The sequence below is a fragment of the Clarias gariepinus genome, chromosome 13 (genome assembly GCF_024256425.1).
Source record: "Clarias gariepinus isolate MV-2021 ecotype Netherlands chromosome 13, CGAR_prim_01v2, whole genome shotgun sequence".
Taxonomy (NCBI): domain Eukaryota; kingdom Metazoa; phylum Chordata; class Actinopteri; order Siluriformes; family Clariidae; genus Clarias; species Clarias gariepinus.
Genome location: NC_071112.1, coordinates 25,539,086 through 25,555,368, shown reverse-complemented (window position 1 = coordinate 25,555,368; position 16,283 = coordinate 25,539,086). Strand labels below are relative to the sequence as shown.

The window sequence follows — 16,283 nt, the reverse complement described above, 5'->3', positions numbered from 1 at the left end:
CATTATCGAGGACTGTCCTTTTTTTTCAGTGTTATCAATTTAGCACATTTAATAATAGACATTGTTAAATTAGCACTACTGCTAATATTTCAAATGGCGTGTGCCATTCCAGTTGTAATATGGAGCAGCCCGATTGTGAGACAATCTTTCAGAGAGACATGGTGAGGTCACCATCCTAATCTAGTTTCAAAGGAGCAGACTTTTCAGAACATGAGGCTAGAATAGCCCCCTCTGATGCATGACACATTCCTCTATCCAGCTGTCAGATCCTGCCAGGACACAAGAAGAACTGGCTCTGTTAGACAGCAATTGGGAAGTTGTAAATTTAGCGCAAATGACAGAAGTAGTTTTAAATGTTGTTTCTGAAATCAAAATTAAAGGATATAAGGTGGCATTAAGTGGTGGGTTGGTGTAGCATGATAAAACTCTATTTAAAAGATTGCTCTTGACTTTAGAACTTATACGTGCAGTAAATGGTAGAGGTGTGTGATATGGACCATAAATTATATCTAGGTATTTTATAGACTGAATGGTTATGACAATATATTTTGCTGTAAGTCAAAGCCACATAAAATAGAAACAGACTGTGATCAAAATGAAACAAAACAATGGGTTTTCACTCCCTGTATGTAACATACGCATGACAAAATATATCAAATTAAAAAGCCTTTGTTTAATGAAAATAGGTCTATCTCTGGAATGCTCTCAACAGTAAAGGTTTGAATAAAAAAATAAAGTTAAATAAAACAACATAAATGTAAATATGCAATATACAATATGCAATATACAAAAATCACAACAGAGCTACTTGCCCTGGCAAAGTTTTCTACCGAGTTAGACTGCAGAACCCCTGAAGTTTTCTTAGAGAGAAATAAATATGTATTATTGAAATATTTTAAAAAAAATATTGGGGTGCAGAGCACTTCATGTCGGGATGTCCTCTTCCTGACTTTGATAACACCATGTATTGTATATGTTGTATTTCCTTTGTGTCTAAATGTAACCCTATCTATTCATGCTAGCAAAATATTTTAGCAAGGCAGCACGGCTCCTTTTACCCTTTTATATAATAATTTATTATTATTTTCAGCTGGTTTGATCCAGATCCTTGGATGAAATGGGTTATGCAGCGCGGCAACAAATGATATCAGTATAAAGCGTAATGTCTCACCGTATAGCTCATGTCAATATAAGTGTAAAGTCCAACTCTGCTATATTTACTGAGAAAGCAAAGTTTTACTGCAAGGACAGAAAAATAAAAATGTTTTAGTTAATAAATGTAATAGGGTAATTTTTTAAACCTTGAAGATTAAATAGAGTGGTATCTGAGTGCCTGTTGAATGTACTGTGTTCGCATATCATGCAAACAATCGTTCTTTTAAATAAGGGATATTTATATAAACCTTTTTTAAAACATTGTTTTAAGACAATTATTATAGTTGGTACAATTGCTATTTTTGCACAGCAAATCCTTTTTCTTGAAAAGGACTAAATGGGAAGTCTTTAGTGACATAAAACGCTACTACAGCTCAGAGGTCAATTTGGGCTCCTTTTCAAATTCACATCAAGAAAGTTCCTTATCCTTTTTCGGCAAGGTCACCACGCATCCTTAAAAAGCCTTAAAGTTTTAAAATTTTGTTTCTGAAAACATCTTAGAAAGGGGCTTTAATCTGGGGCAGAATTAACAGACACACGTGTTTTTGTTCATTTTGTTGTCTATGTTGTTTATAACAATGGTTGTTTTCGAAATGTCCATAACCTGTTTGTACATCATAAAGGTAGAGTACACTCCGTGTGGTTGGTGTTAGTGGCACGGCTTGTGTGTCCATGTTCCTCATTTTAACCCAGAAAAAGGACATGGTTATTCAGCGTCTGACTTTAGGGCTGCAACAGGAAAAAAGAACAGAATGCTACAAGTAATACAGACTCGACCACGGCTAAGTGTGGGTTTCATTACTGGCTAAACACTGTTGAAAAACATTCATACCTGGAGCATTGGATTGTAAAGTTTCTGGATTTGGGTTGTAAAGTTTCTTGAAACCTAAAAACCAAAGTATAAGAGATATACTGTATATATCGTGCTGGTTGCTCTTCTGCGTAGCAGAGGAGTCCAAAATGTTGGTTCTTCATGCTCCTTAACCTTTAACTGTTCAGGCATACATGGATGAAATGAGGTTCTGCGTCATTTCTAAATTTTGTTTGTCTGTGTAGACATGAGCCATGTTATCAGGCTGTTGATTGGAAGTGTGTTGGACTATAAATACTTCCTCCTGTGTGCCTCACACACACACACTAGTCTTTATGAAGACTTGAGTTACACAGCTGCTGTCTCTCAATAATATCCTGTAGTCCTCTGAGTCATTTACTGTCCTCTCTGCCATGTGCTGCCTAACCTTTAACATATAAGCTAGTTTACATCTGATCTTTGCTTTTAGATTTTTTTTGAAATATGTGATTAAGTTCATATGGTGGAATGACTGATATAGAAATGTATTCATTTTTATTTCTTAAATCTGCTCAGATAGAAGTATGTACTTTATATTTTTTCATCTCCAGACATAGCTGTTTTAAGCATTGGGCCTGTTTGGGGCATGAATCAGTTTACTCTGTCTTCCTCTGTCTCTTTATATATGTATATATAAACCAGGTTATAATGTAGTGGTGGCTGCATTTGTAAAGCTTCTGTGCATATTTTATCTTCTGTATATATAATTTATTTTTCTGGGGTACAGCAAGACAGAATACACATTCACTAGGGAGTGCAGTTATAAAGGATAAAGAAAATTGTATGTGACAGATTTGTTGTTTATTTTAGGAGCATGTCGAATAGCTTGGCTATTCAATTAACTAATGGCTGTTTATTTTTGTTTTGCAGGCTCGAATAGCATTCCTCCAGGGAGAGAGAAAGGGGCAAGAAAATTTAAAGAATGATCTGGTTAGAAGAATAAAGATGTTAGAATATGCATTAAAACAAGAAAGGTTTGTTTAAGTAATTGTATTTTTTTTTCTGTACTTCTTTAATAATGTTTTTTGTTTTGTTTTTGTATCTGCCTATGGAAACTTTGCTGAGTCAGACCACATGCTGTATGCTAGGTGTGTTAAATCAGATTTTTTTCTCTTTTAGAGCAAAATACCATAAATTGAAATATGGCACAGAACTCAATCAAAGTGAAGTCAAAATGCCCAGCTTTGAATCAGGTTTGTACATTTTCACAAGCGCAAATGTGCGCATATGCTACTAAACATACTAGACTAATTTTATTGCACACTTATAAGCGCGTTTTAAAAATTTACTATGGCATCTATTTTTTAAGGTAGATTTTTATTGTTTGTTTTTAAGGGTGTTTCCATTTAAAATTTAAATTACCATATTTTCTCTTTGGCCAAATACACTTTTACACCTTATACACCTAAAATTTGTTTAGTAGTTCAGACACTCCACCTTTAATTTTAAGTTTAATTACATGTATAGATATACAGAGTCAGCTAAAAAAAAATGCATACACACTTCAGGAAAAGCAAAATAGTATGATGTATATTATCTTAACATAATATTAAGATTCATATCATATATATTAATCAATATACAACGTATAACAATAAATTTAGTTTTTCTTTTTTTGGCTGTTTGTGTGTGTATAGTGTTTAATACTTTAATTTTTTTATTATCTGATGTTTCAGAAGATACCAAAGACACAGAGGTGTCCAGTGTACCACAGAACAGTCAGTTAACTTGGAAACAAGGCCGGCAACTGTTAAGACAGTAAGTTTTCTTATAACCTTAAATTATTTTGTAGATACGTTTTTCTAGAGAACACAAAAGGCTGAGTTTATCTGTCTGAAATTATCATTATGTCTGACAGTTCTTCTAACAGTACACTCTTTTCAGTATTACTCAATAGTATGGCTGTAGCTATCGAATATTTTAGTAATCGAGTATTCTACTAAAAATCTTATCGATTAATCGAGTAATCGGATAAAATGTACTTTTGCTGAATTAAACAGCAATGTAAAATATATAAGAGAAACAAATATTAATTGGTTTTCATTTTAGAAAAATCAACTTTTATTTTTTAAATGCGTACAACATTTAATCAAAAATAAACATTTTCATTATTCACGATATAAGGAATACCTTATACCCCTATCTCACCTATGCGGTTTGACTCACGTTGTTAGGCACCGTGAGCTGCCGCGTTTGCCCGCCAACGTTCCTCGAAGTTCTGCGAGGACCGCCAAATAATTAAACATGTAAAATATTTTGACACGTTTTATATATAATATTTTTTTTTTTTTTTTTTTTTTTTGCGCGGAAAGATGGAAAAATAATCGCAGCACCAAAATTCTCGGTGAATCATGATAAACCGTACTTCCGGCCACCGTGTGAAACCTCGTAGGTGACATACAGGGGTATTAAAGTTGAGATGAATTAAGTGCATTACAGTGCCATACATTCTTATTTTAAAGTCTTTTCAAGTAGCCTTATCAAGTGTTTTTCAAGTATCAAAAAAAACTAAGGCACACATTGAAATAAATATTATACACAAACACTACTTTTTGTGCAACTAAACTTTCAGAACTAAAAGTTTCAAAATCTACTGTTCAGGCATAACATATAAGCCTTTACTGACAATTTGTCATTTTCTCTTGCTGGTTTCTTCTTCTCTTGGCTCGCTAATAATTTTATCGCTCCTTTCCATTTTGTAGCCTGCAACAGAACGCTCCCTTCTTTGTTGGTGTTTACTAGCGGCTTGCATCCGGAAGCGCACTTTGTCAAAAAAACGCTGTCAACAAATAATTGCGCAAAAACATAACGCAAGCTTTTAAAATTAATTAAAAGAAGCTTTGAGGAATCGTTTCAGCCCTACTCAATAGTATATATAATTTTTATTCACGTCTTTAAATCAGCTAAGCACATATGTGAGCTATATAGAAGTTAAGATATATAAACAGTATATAGTTGTAATTTTTCAATTATCAATTGTGATATTTAATTGTTTTTTAGTAAGTTTGTCCTTTCTGTCATTGCAAGATATCTTCAGGAAGTAGGTTACACTGACACAATACTTGACGTGCGGTCTCAGCGTGTACGTTCTTTACTGGGGTTGTCTGGCTCGGAACAGAATGGTTCAGTGGAAACCAAGAACCTGGAGCAGATCCTCAATGGAGGCGAATCTCCAGCCAAAAGGAAAGGTCATGACATGAAAAGGTACACATGGATGTTTTGGACTGGGGTGAATGATATAATGGTCACAGTATAATGTGTGAATAAGTGAAATATTTCCACAATCTGTTTTACAGGGAGACTCTGTCTCGTGATTCCATAATCATTTTGTCACTTGTGCTTAAGGGCGCTCTGATTAATATTCTAATCACTGCTCATGGGTGTGGGAGGGATTTTGAGTTCTGTTCATTGTGTAGTATTATTTATTTACTTTTTATAGCATTAAACTACTATACTATAAGTGACAATGCACAAATATAGTTAAGATCTGAGAAAGTTTTCTGTATTGTAAGGCAACATGTGCAACATACACTCACCTAAAGGATTATTAGGAACACTATACTATTACGGTGTTTGACCCCCTTTTGCCTTTAGAACTGCCTTAATTCTACGTGGCATTGATTCAACAAGGTGCTGAAAGCATTCTTTAAAAATGTTGGCCCATATTGATAGGATAGCATCTTGCAGTTGATGGAGATTTGTGAGATGCACATCCAGGGCACGAGGCTCCCGTTCCACCACATCCCAAAGATGCTCTATTGGGTTGAGATCTGGTGACTGTGGGGGCCATTTTAGTACAGTGAACTCATTGTCATGTTCAAGAAACCAATATAAAATTATTCGAGCTTTGTGACATGGTGCATTATCCTGCTGCAAGTAGCCATCAGAGGATGGCTACATGGCATAAAGGGGTGAACATGCTCAGAAACAATGCTCAGGTAGCCCGTGGCATTTACAGTAAACAATGCCCAATTGGCACTTAGGGGCCTAAAGTGTGCATCCCCCACACCTTTACACCACCAGCAGCACCCTGCACAGTGGTAACAAGGCATGATGGATCCGTGTTCTCATTATGTTTATGCCAAATTCTGACTTTACCATTTAAGTGTCTCAACAGAAATCGAGACTTATCAGACCAGACTACATTTTTCCAGTCTTCAACTGTCCAGTATAGGCCATACAAACATTACCCATGCTTATTTATTAAAGGATGAAGAAGCCCCAAAATGTCAGCGCTGCAGAAGTACCCTAACCATAAAACACATACTTTTGGACTGCCCAAGTTTTAACACCATAAGAAAACTATTTCTACCGGAACAAGATTTAAAAAACATATTCTGCAAGGCAAAACCGGAAAAAACTCTTACAATTTCTGTCTAAAGTACACATAAAGAACCAAATGTAAAACCCTGTTCTTCTGACCAAGACCATGCTATTATGTGATCTATTATTATTATATCCTTTTAACTTTCTCACTACTCTCTTAATGACTTACATTTTCATAACATCATAAATGAGCTTAATATTTGATGTGAATCTGGCCATGAAATAGCCTAAGAAGCTGATATGGCAATAAATCCAAATACAAACAAACAAACAATCAACTGTCCAATTTGGTGAGCTCGTGCAAATTGTAGCCTCTTTTTCCTATTTGTAGTGAAGATAAGTGGTACCTGGTGGGGTCTTCTGCTGTTATAGCCCATCCGCCTCAAGGTTGTGCGTGTTGTGGCTTCACAAATGCTTTGCTGCATACCTCGGTTGTAATGAGTGGTTATTTCAGTCAAAGTTGCTCTTCTATCAGCTTGAATCAGTCGGTCCATTCTCCTCTGACCTCTAGCATCAACAAGTCATTTTCGCCCACAGGACTGCCGCATACTGGATGTTTTTCCCTTTTCACAACATTCTTTGTAAACCTTAGAAATGGTTGTGTGTGAAAATCCCAGTAACTGAGCAGAATGTGAAATACTCAGACCGGCCCGTCTGGCACCAACAACCATGCCACGCTCAGAATTGCTTAAATCACCTTGCTTTCCCATTCTGACATTCAGTTTGGAGTTCAGGAGATTGTCTTGACCAGCACCACACCTCTAAATGCATTAAAGCAACTGCCATGTGATTGGTTGATTAGATAATTGCATTAATGAGAAATTAAACAGGTGTTCCTAATAATCCTTTAGGTGAGTGTATTTGTTTGACTTATTATTTCACGAAGATTGTAAAAAAAACTGAGAGCCCATGCTCGACTAAAGAGCAAAGATTTTCCATTTCCTAACTAGCGTCAAGGGGCTCTCAAACACACCGAAATTATTATCTAAAATGTGACTGTGCAGCTTTACTCGCAATACCCCTACATTTGCTTACATTTAGAATAGAATGTGCTGCTGCAGATTAAAACTTCACATAACTCTGCTGAGATTATGTTGTTAATGAACTTATTTGTGTTACAGAAACACAGGAGATGTGCTGGAGACGTTTAATTTTTTAGAAAATGCTGATGACAGCGATGAAGAAGAGGACGATGAAAATGACCTTATGGATGACGCGTCAAACAGGACCGATAAACAAAGAATAAAGAAGCATAAAATTAAAGTATGTTATAAGTGAGGATGTTTCTTGGATGACTTTGACATTATAATTGTGCAGCTGATTAGTAAACCTCTAAAACGGAATTTTTGAAAAATAGATAAGAGGGAAAAAAAACATGCAAACAAAAAAATCTGAATTTGCCGTTTTGATTATGTCCACCATTTTTGTAGACACAAATTTATATGAATATAGTAATTCTGATCTATTTTTCCTTTCATATATATATAATGTTCTGTAAAATAGAAAAGTAGACATTATCCATACAATGCTAGACTAATGGGACATTGTTTATAATATTGTGTGCAGATTTTTACACTTATAACATCGACTAGTTTACAAGTGGCTTTGTCCAGATGATCCAAGTCTTTTCTTATACATAATGTCATAAAATATTATGATGATGGTACTAACATGGCGTGTTTCCTCAGGTGGGAAATGAGGGCTTAGCGTCAGACCTTCCAGACGATGCAGACACAGAAGAAGCACTAAAGGAGTTTGATTTCCTGGTGAATGCAGAGGACGGTGAGGGCGCTGGTGAGGCTCGCAGTTCAGGAGATGGTACAGAGTGGGGTGAGACACTTACTGTGCTCTTTACTTTTTTTCTTTCTTTTTTTTTTTTTGACCACTGGATGACGCATGGTTTCATACACAGGAGCTGTTATTTTAGGAGCTTGCATTTTAGTTTATAAGCAGGATTTCCCAGCTCAATCCTGGGTAATAAACTGCATCAGCGTTCCTTGTGGACTTCCCAACCCTTTTCAAAGACAAAAAGAAATTTTACCATTTTGCCACATTTTTGCATATAATGACACATTCTGTGAATGTTAAGATACTCATCTTCCTTTTTTTGATTAACATCGTTGTTTTTGGAGCATCATTTACTGTGTATTTACTGTTAGTGTTTAACATGTATCAATAATATTAAAATAAAATAATTTTTACATGGCTGACTGCAGGTTAAAAAACATTTCTTTTTTTCTCTCATACTCAGCCGAGCCACTGCCGTTTCCATCGGGAGGTGGCAAGTCCTTTATCATGGGCTCGGATGACGTTTTGGAAAGTGTGTTGGGCTTAGGAGACCTTGCTGACCTGACAGTGTCCAATGATGATGCTGATTATGGCTATGACGTGAGTGGCCCAGCATGCCTTGAATGTTTTTTTAAGATCCTGACTCCATCGCATAGTTTTTCACTCTGAATGTCCAAGAATATCAAGTTACTCATTCGTGATCAAGTAAAATTTCATTCATAAATAGAATTCACCAGGTATTTATCTAGTGTGGATGTCTAGCTAGTAAAAACATATAGTGTTAAAATATTATGAATTAGGTAAGGAATAAAACATGCATCTCGAAAAATTTGAATTTTATAACTTAGTATAAGAAGTAAAACTGTCATATAAACATTCCATGTAAAGTGAAATATTTCTTGTCTGTTTTGTTTTAATATTAATAATGGTTACACCATACAGCTCATGAAATCTCAGGCACTGGATTTTTTAATTGTGATTTTCATGCACCGTAATCAAAATAAAAAGGCATGAAATAGTTCACTGTACATGTAATGAATCTAAAATATGAGGGTATCTCTTTGGATTTTTTTTTTTTAATATGTATTATATATTCAGAGCTTAATAATGCACATTTAACAACTATTATTATCTAACACTTGGTCGAAGCTATGAACATTTTGCTTTTATACAGTAATTAAAACAGTATTTAACTATTGCAGTTTTGCAGGGTACAAAGAACAAATTTAGTCCCTCTATAATTGTTAAAGAACATTATCACTCATGGAATGCCTTTTGCCCAGTCCAAAACTAGGTCATTGGATAAAGATGACAGTTCATACCTCTGACCTTGAGTAAAAATCAAATGTGTTTTTTTGATTATTAGGAATTAAGAAAAAACAAGGTAAACACAGCATTAGAGGGCAATGTATGCTAAATACTAACATTTTAAACTTTTTACCATAGTACCATCAACATTAACCTGTAATTTTATTTATAGCTGGAACTAGTGTTGGAGAAGTTGCTATAGAAACAAATTAGAAACAAATTATGTGATCTTAAAGGGATAGTTTTGGTTTTTCAAGTCTGTCTTAAATCAAAATTGAGGTGCATGTAAGTAAGTAACAATAGGTCTTGGTCATTATAAATCTTCCTGCTCTGGACACTGACTGAAGCGTTTCACTCAGCATGCAAAGTACAGTGTAAGTAATAAGAGACCAATTCCACGATCATCTTATCATGCAAAAATTTTGCTGACACCCATACAAAATTTCTGCAGTCCTTTGTTTCTTGTTCTGGTAAATCATGTGGCTAGTTCAGGTAAAACTTTTACTTAATACAGCATGGCGCTGGAAAATACCAAGTTGATTTAGCTCAGTTTGACTGCAGAAACTTCATGTGAGTCTCAGCTAAACTTTGGAATGAATTTCTATTTATTTATTTTTATTTTTACACAGAACGAGGTTTGTGGAATTTAGCTCTGATGACTTACATTTTGTACTGCATAATTAATCACCTAAGAATTGAGGTCTTAATATGGTCTTGTGCAATTACTTAATTGTAAAAGACTGCAGTTTATTATGGGTAATGAATGCATGGTTGAGAATTTATAAAGAGTCTGTTAATAATTTAAGTGTTTTTAATTATTTAAACAATTTGAGGTGATTAAATATTAGTGAGCATCATTTGCTGATAGACTTGATATACATATTTGAACGCAAGGTCGTACATTTAATAGTTACATATTGCAGTTTAAATTGCAATCTGTAAAAAAATATATATAAATTATAATACTTCCATTGTACTCGCATCATCCCCTTTGCCACAGTTGATGGTTTCTCACTGCGCAGTAAAATGTTTATGGTGATGTCACTATTGAGGGGACGTTTAAAAAAGGCGAACCAACAATAAGACGAACCATGCAGTTGGAGACCATCAACTGTGACAGAGGATTTGAAAGGGGTCCAATTATGCTGCAAGTGTTTAATGATAATATGCACTATCTTGCCTGGTTCCATTACACAGATGTTAAAATCCATTCGTCCTTATCCTCTATTTCCAGCTTCCAGCCAACAAGGATGCATTCAGAAAGACATGGAATCCAAAGTACACCTTGCGCAGTCACTTTGATGGAGTGCGTGCCCTGGCCTTCCATCCTGTAGAACCAGTGCTAGTCACTGTCTCAGAAGACCACACCCTCAAACTTTGGAACCTCCAGAAAACTGTTCCTGCCAAAAAGCAAGTGCTTTTCTAACCAAGTTATATGATGGTGTGGATGATGATGATGACGTTTGAAATTATTTTAATCTATCAGGTTATAGCTGGTTGTGATATAGCGAATGGTTACAAATCTGTTGTGTGCTAAAAAAACCTTCTTAATGTTCTTCGTAGAAGTGCCTCTTTTGATGTGGAGCCGATATACACATTTAGAGCACATTCGTAAGTGTTCTTTTCTTCTTTTATTTTCAAAAATCTGTCCCATGATCTAAAAACAGCCACCATCAGTGTGAGATGATTAGTAGTTTAGGTGGGATGTAAGAAGTGGCCAGTTCCTTGTTCATTTATTCCTTTCTATGGCTTTTCATAGGGGGCCTGTGCTGTCGTTGGCTATTACAGCAAATGGGGAGCAGTGCTTCAGTGGTGGAATTGACTCAACAATACAGTGGTGGAATATCCCCAGCTCTAGCATAGACCCTTATGACACATATGGTAAAGACATGTTATTACTGATGTTTCTATGCAGCTGTACCTTTTAAAATTAATTATTAATATTTTAAAAGTTATATTTATTTAAATAATAGTATCTTATATTGTTTGTTAAATTATAAAGATAATCCAGTTGCAGTGTTCTTACAGAATTGTTTGTGGTGATTAAAAGTATGGCAACACAAGACCATCACCCCCATACATGGGCCTACCTAAACCTGAGACCACAAAATGGTGCATGAAATTGTCTAGAATGTCTGCATGCTGTAGCAGCATAGTAAAATCTTATGTAGTTTTTAGTTCTACATTACAACCAAGAGACCCAAACCTTTTCCTGCATGTTGGTGGTCCATAACCATATGGTTTACCAAGGTTGGTGCAGAAGGCAAAGAAACCATTTCTGAAGGATGTTATAGCAGCAAAGGATTACATTTTAATTGGAATTTTTTAGTACATTATAATTGTGATGGTTAGGTGTCCTTATACTTTTTGTTCATATTGTCTGTTGGTGGATATGTTACATCATGATGCATAGTGTTCATGAATCACATCTGTACAGACTTGGATCTCTAACACATTGTGTTTCTCAGATCCCAGTGTTTTGGCCGGATCTTTACTGGGCCACACTGATGCAGTTTGGGGTCTGGCTTACAGCGGAATTAAGAATCGGCTGCTGTCCTGTTCTGCTGACGGAACCATCAAGTTGTGGAACCCTCAGGAGAAGATGCCTTGTTTGTACACTTTTAATTCAGAGAGAGGTGAGAGCCCATCTGCTGTTCCTCAGGGCTCAAGTTATTTAGGCATCTCTGGAACTCAGAACCCTGTATGAAGTCAGCCTGAGTCTAGGTCTATGTTTGTGTTTTAATTAGGTTATTGTTGGTCCTGTGGGCACACAATGTGCATTCACAGATATTTATTGAACAGTCCCACTTCTTGATTTCATTCAATGGTAAAGCTGATGTCACTTTTACTTTTATTAAAATACTATCCATACTATGACCCTGTCCTGGGTGTACCCCACCTCAGGCCTGAAGTCTCCTGGCATAAACTCCAGGCCCAGGCAGCTCTGTACACAGGATAAAGCGGTATAGAAGATGAATGAATATGTATGCTATTCCCTTATGGGTTATTTGTTCCCAGTGTATTTCTCTATTTTTATCCCCATGTTTATACACAACTGAAAAACGTTTCCATGACTTTCTAAGAGATGAGTCATTTCGCGTTGCATAATGCACACTAAGGAGTTTGGCTAAATACAAATAACAGAAATGTTATTCTCACAAACTGTTTATTGCAGCAGTCTGCAGATTAGGATGAACCTCAAGTTTTCACAGCAAGGGACAAATATCTGCTTAAATTTTTCCACAGTAACAAACTTTATGAAGATGGAGAAAAACTTTATAGTAGAAAAGACAAACTTAAAAGTGTAGATATTTGCAAAGTTTAAAAGTAAGAGGCACAAGGACCTAAATCAAAACAATTTATGAATGTTTTATCATAGTGTCATCTGTCATTGATAATATACTAGATGGTTTATTAATAGTGATTACTGAAAATCACAATGATACAGTTTGTGTGTTGATAAATTTGCTGGTATTTGAATCTTTTTTTTTTTTTTTACCTAAAACTTTCGAAGCGTACAAATAGATATGTTAATGGATTGTACGGCAAGTGTGTGGAAATGTCATGTTCTCATCATCTCAACTTACAGTCTTCAAGATTCAAGATTCAAATAACTTTATTAATCCCAGAGGGAAATTGCTTATTATTATTGCGTATGTTCCAAATAATTCCAATGCGTTCTTGGACAGTCCCTAGATTAGTTTGATTTGAAAATTTAGTTGTTTATTTTCATTTCAATGTTTTACCCATATCACCTTGAATCATCTTATTCATTAGTAAGATGATCTTAGTCATTACCTGTTATATTACAAACTTGATATTATATTTTAAGAATGTCAAAAGAAATAAGAAGCTACTTAATGAGTAGTGAAATGTTTCTACATATAATAGTCCAGTTGATTATGATGGTCTTTGTTGAGGTGTTGATTATGATGGTCTTTGTTGAGGTGTCTTGATGTGTCTTTTTTCCTTGTAGAGCACGGCATTCCTACTTCTATGGATTTCAATGGCTGTGATCCAGCATATATGGTGGCTTCATACAACACGGGGAAAGTTCTCCTCTATGATTTGGAGACGTCACAGTCTGTCATGGAGTGCTCAGCACAGAAGGACAGCGGTAAGAACATTCAGTCCATCTAAAAACAAACTGGTTTATACGTGTGTATATAAACAAAAAATGCTTAAAGATTCAGACTTGTGGGTCGCCATGCACACAAACAGACACACACCATCAATTTATGAGCAACACCTGTATAATGTGTGGTGGTGTTTTTTTTTCTTAGCACTGCCTTTTGGGAACCACATTAATAAAGTTGTGAGTCACCCCACACTGCCAGTCACGATCACAGCTCATGAGGACAAACACATCAAATTCTATGACAATAAATCAGGTAGGTGTTTGGAGTATCATCAGTGTTCTGCTGGTATCTCACCCATCTTTTCTCATTAAAATATAAGAAGTTTACTTTTATAAAATACATTTCACTGAGTAAATTGTACTTGCTGTTTAAAAATGCATTTTTTTATTTAGATATACATTTTGTGTTTTTCATAATTAGAAAAATAAATATTTGTGACTTATTACTATACTGGATTTTGCTCCTTAGGTAAAGTTATCCATGCAATGGTGGCTCACTTGGATGCTGTCACCAGTCTAGCGGTGGATCCTAATGGCATTTACTTGATGTCAGGAAGTAAGTCTTTCTGAGGTCTTTTATGTGTTTAGTTTTATGCATTTTATTGTGTCAAATACAGTATGCGCCAAAACATACAGTACTGAAATTAAAAGATTAACTATATTACCTTATCATCTGAGAGTTTATTTCTCCTCAAAGAAACTAACACACAATATAAGCTTCTTTATTTACCACAGTATGTGTGTAATGTAAGTGTTCGAAGTGTGTGTGTGTGTGCAGCGCCTCGCTGTAGACAGTGTTCATATCGTTCACGCGGCTTCTCAATCCTGAACAAGGGTCGCTGCATAAGGAGACGATTTGCAGGCGTAATGCAGGCACAGTTCTTGGTGGATCTTCACAGTTGAACATGCTCGCACTCCTTTAACATTCCCCTCAAGTAGGCATGAGGTGGTGTAAGATCAGGGGAATGGGAGCAGTAGTCCTCCATTTTTACTTGTCCAATCTTATCTTTTTACATCAGTTACATATTAGCTTAAGCTTCTCTTAAACATTTGTCAGTTTTTCATTTTACTTGCTCTAGTCTGATTTGCCAACATGGATTTAAAAGACTTATTGCTATTTATGCAAGTCTGATTCTCCAGCCTTTTTTAATCAAGGAATTTTATCCCTGACTTCTATACATTTTAGTTGAGTATCTTTTTCTTAGCCTAATTGTTGAAGGTAATGTTGCTTAATCTACTGTACATGAGGCTATGATGTCAACCAGTCATCCCTGGTTGATGGGATTTACATTTTAGATGCAGTGTTTTCTATGCACTGGATGACAGAAGGTGGATACTTTTCAGTTTGCCTTTGCAGTTAAGAAGGACTGCATGTGACCATGTGGAGAGTAACATCTTTATTCTCCTCCACAGGTCATGACTGTTCAATTCGGCTGTGGAACCTGGACAGCAAAACATGTGTACAAGAAGTCACCTCCCACCGGAAGAAGTCGGATGAGTCCATATATGACGTTGCCTTCCACCCTTCTAAGGCATTCATAGGAAGTGCTGGGGCAGACGCCTTGGCCAAAGTATTTGTATAAATCCCAATTCAGAGGAAACTCACTCACACTCAGACAACAACAGAAAGATCTGATTGCTTCACTGCCTTTGTGACAAGAGAAGCAGTAGCTGCTAATGATGAATTAGCCTTCTCATAGCAGCTTCATGAACATACCAGGACTGAGCAATGGACTTTGGTTTAGTGAAGTCTGGGGGAAGTGCCCACTTAGTAATACTGGTTTTCTTTCCTTGAAACTAGAAAGATGTTAAAAAAAAAAAACGGTTAACTTTACCTAACTGTAAGTCAGAGCTGAAGTTACATCAGTGTTTGTCTTTTTTGATTGGGTATAAAATGAGGTCATGACATTGTATTTTAGATATGTTTCAGTGACCATGGATTGGTATAATTTTCATCAAAAGGTGACCACGATGAGGGCAAAGATGCTGCGCCAGAGGAATTAATCCCTCATACTGCATCAGGCGTAGAGGTTGTCCTTAATGTAGCGTTATATATGAATTAGGAAAGATCATGATTCAACTCTATTGTTTCACCTTTACATTAGCTTTGACAATTTTGTGTAAAAAAAAAATGAGTATAGTTTTTATAATCCTTTTTATATAATTGAAGACTCTGGTATCAGATAACATTTTTAAGATAAAAATGGGATTGCTTTCCCGTTAATGTCCTCTATCTCAATCCTCCTTATATCACTGGAAGGCTTTGACACATCTTGCCCTTCCAGTGTTAATACCTTTATTTCACTGCAGCATTGAACAACAGTAGAAGCACACTTCCTCAGACCTCTTTAGATATCTACACGTACACAGCAGCATCCTATCACTATGTGATGGTTTTGTACATCTTAATGTAACTGAGTTTATTTATCACACGTAAGACAACTGAACTTATTTATTTCACTGTTTTGGGTTAGTCTTAGCCTCTTTTGTAAAAAAATAAATAAAAAAAATGGAATAATTGTAAGATTTGGCTCTTAAAGATAGAAGAGCAAGCCAAAAAGAAATGTTTTGCTCTTTTTAAAACAGTTTCATCCTAGGCTAGAAGATAAAAATAAAAATTTATCTTTATTACATTTTTATAAGTTAAGGGATCTGGATAACTGGCGTTGGGTGAAACACTTCCCAGTTGTTATTCTGTCCTTATCATTTATCCTATAA

General features: G+C 35.6%; 1 protein-coding gene across 1 annotated transcript in view; it reads left to right on the top strand.

Annotated features, from left to right (window-relative positions):
• The window catches only part of strn3 (striatin, calmodulin binding protein 3), a 23,685-nt gene extending 7,402 nt beyond the window's left edge, over positions 1 to 16,283 (top strand). The window contains exons 2-16 of the mRNA XM_053509658.1: positions 2,876 to 2,979; positions 3,125 to 3,198; positions 3,682 to 3,763; positions 5,033 to 5,209; positions 7,453 to 7,594; positions 8,020 to 8,161; positions 8,583 to 8,719; positions 10,662 to 10,837; positions 10,991 to 11,038; positions 11,187 to 11,308; positions 11,896 to 12,063; positions 13,404 to 13,544; positions 13,711 to 13,818; positions 14,035 to 14,121; positions 14,979 to 16,283. Of these exons, the coding sequence (XP_053365633.1) occupies positions 2,876 to 2,979; positions 3,125 to 3,198; positions 3,682 to 3,763; positions 5,033 to 5,209; positions 7,453 to 7,594; positions 8,020 to 8,161; positions 8,583 to 8,719; positions 10,662 to 10,837; positions 10,991 to 11,038; positions 11,187 to 11,308; positions 11,896 to 12,063; positions 13,404 to 13,544; positions 13,711 to 13,818; positions 14,035 to 14,121; positions 14,979 to 15,148 (1,878 nt within the window). The 3' untranslated portion in view covers positions 15,149 to 16,283. The remainder of the gene's footprint in view (positions 1 to 2,875; positions 2,980 to 3,124; positions 3,199 to 3,681; positions 3,764 to 5,032; positions 5,210 to 7,452; positions 7,595 to 8,019; positions 8,162 to 8,582; positions 8,720 to 10,661; positions 10,838 to 10,990; positions 11,039 to 11,186; positions 11,309 to 11,895; positions 12,064 to 13,403; positions 13,545 to 13,710; positions 13,819 to 14,034; positions 14,122 to 14,978) is intronic.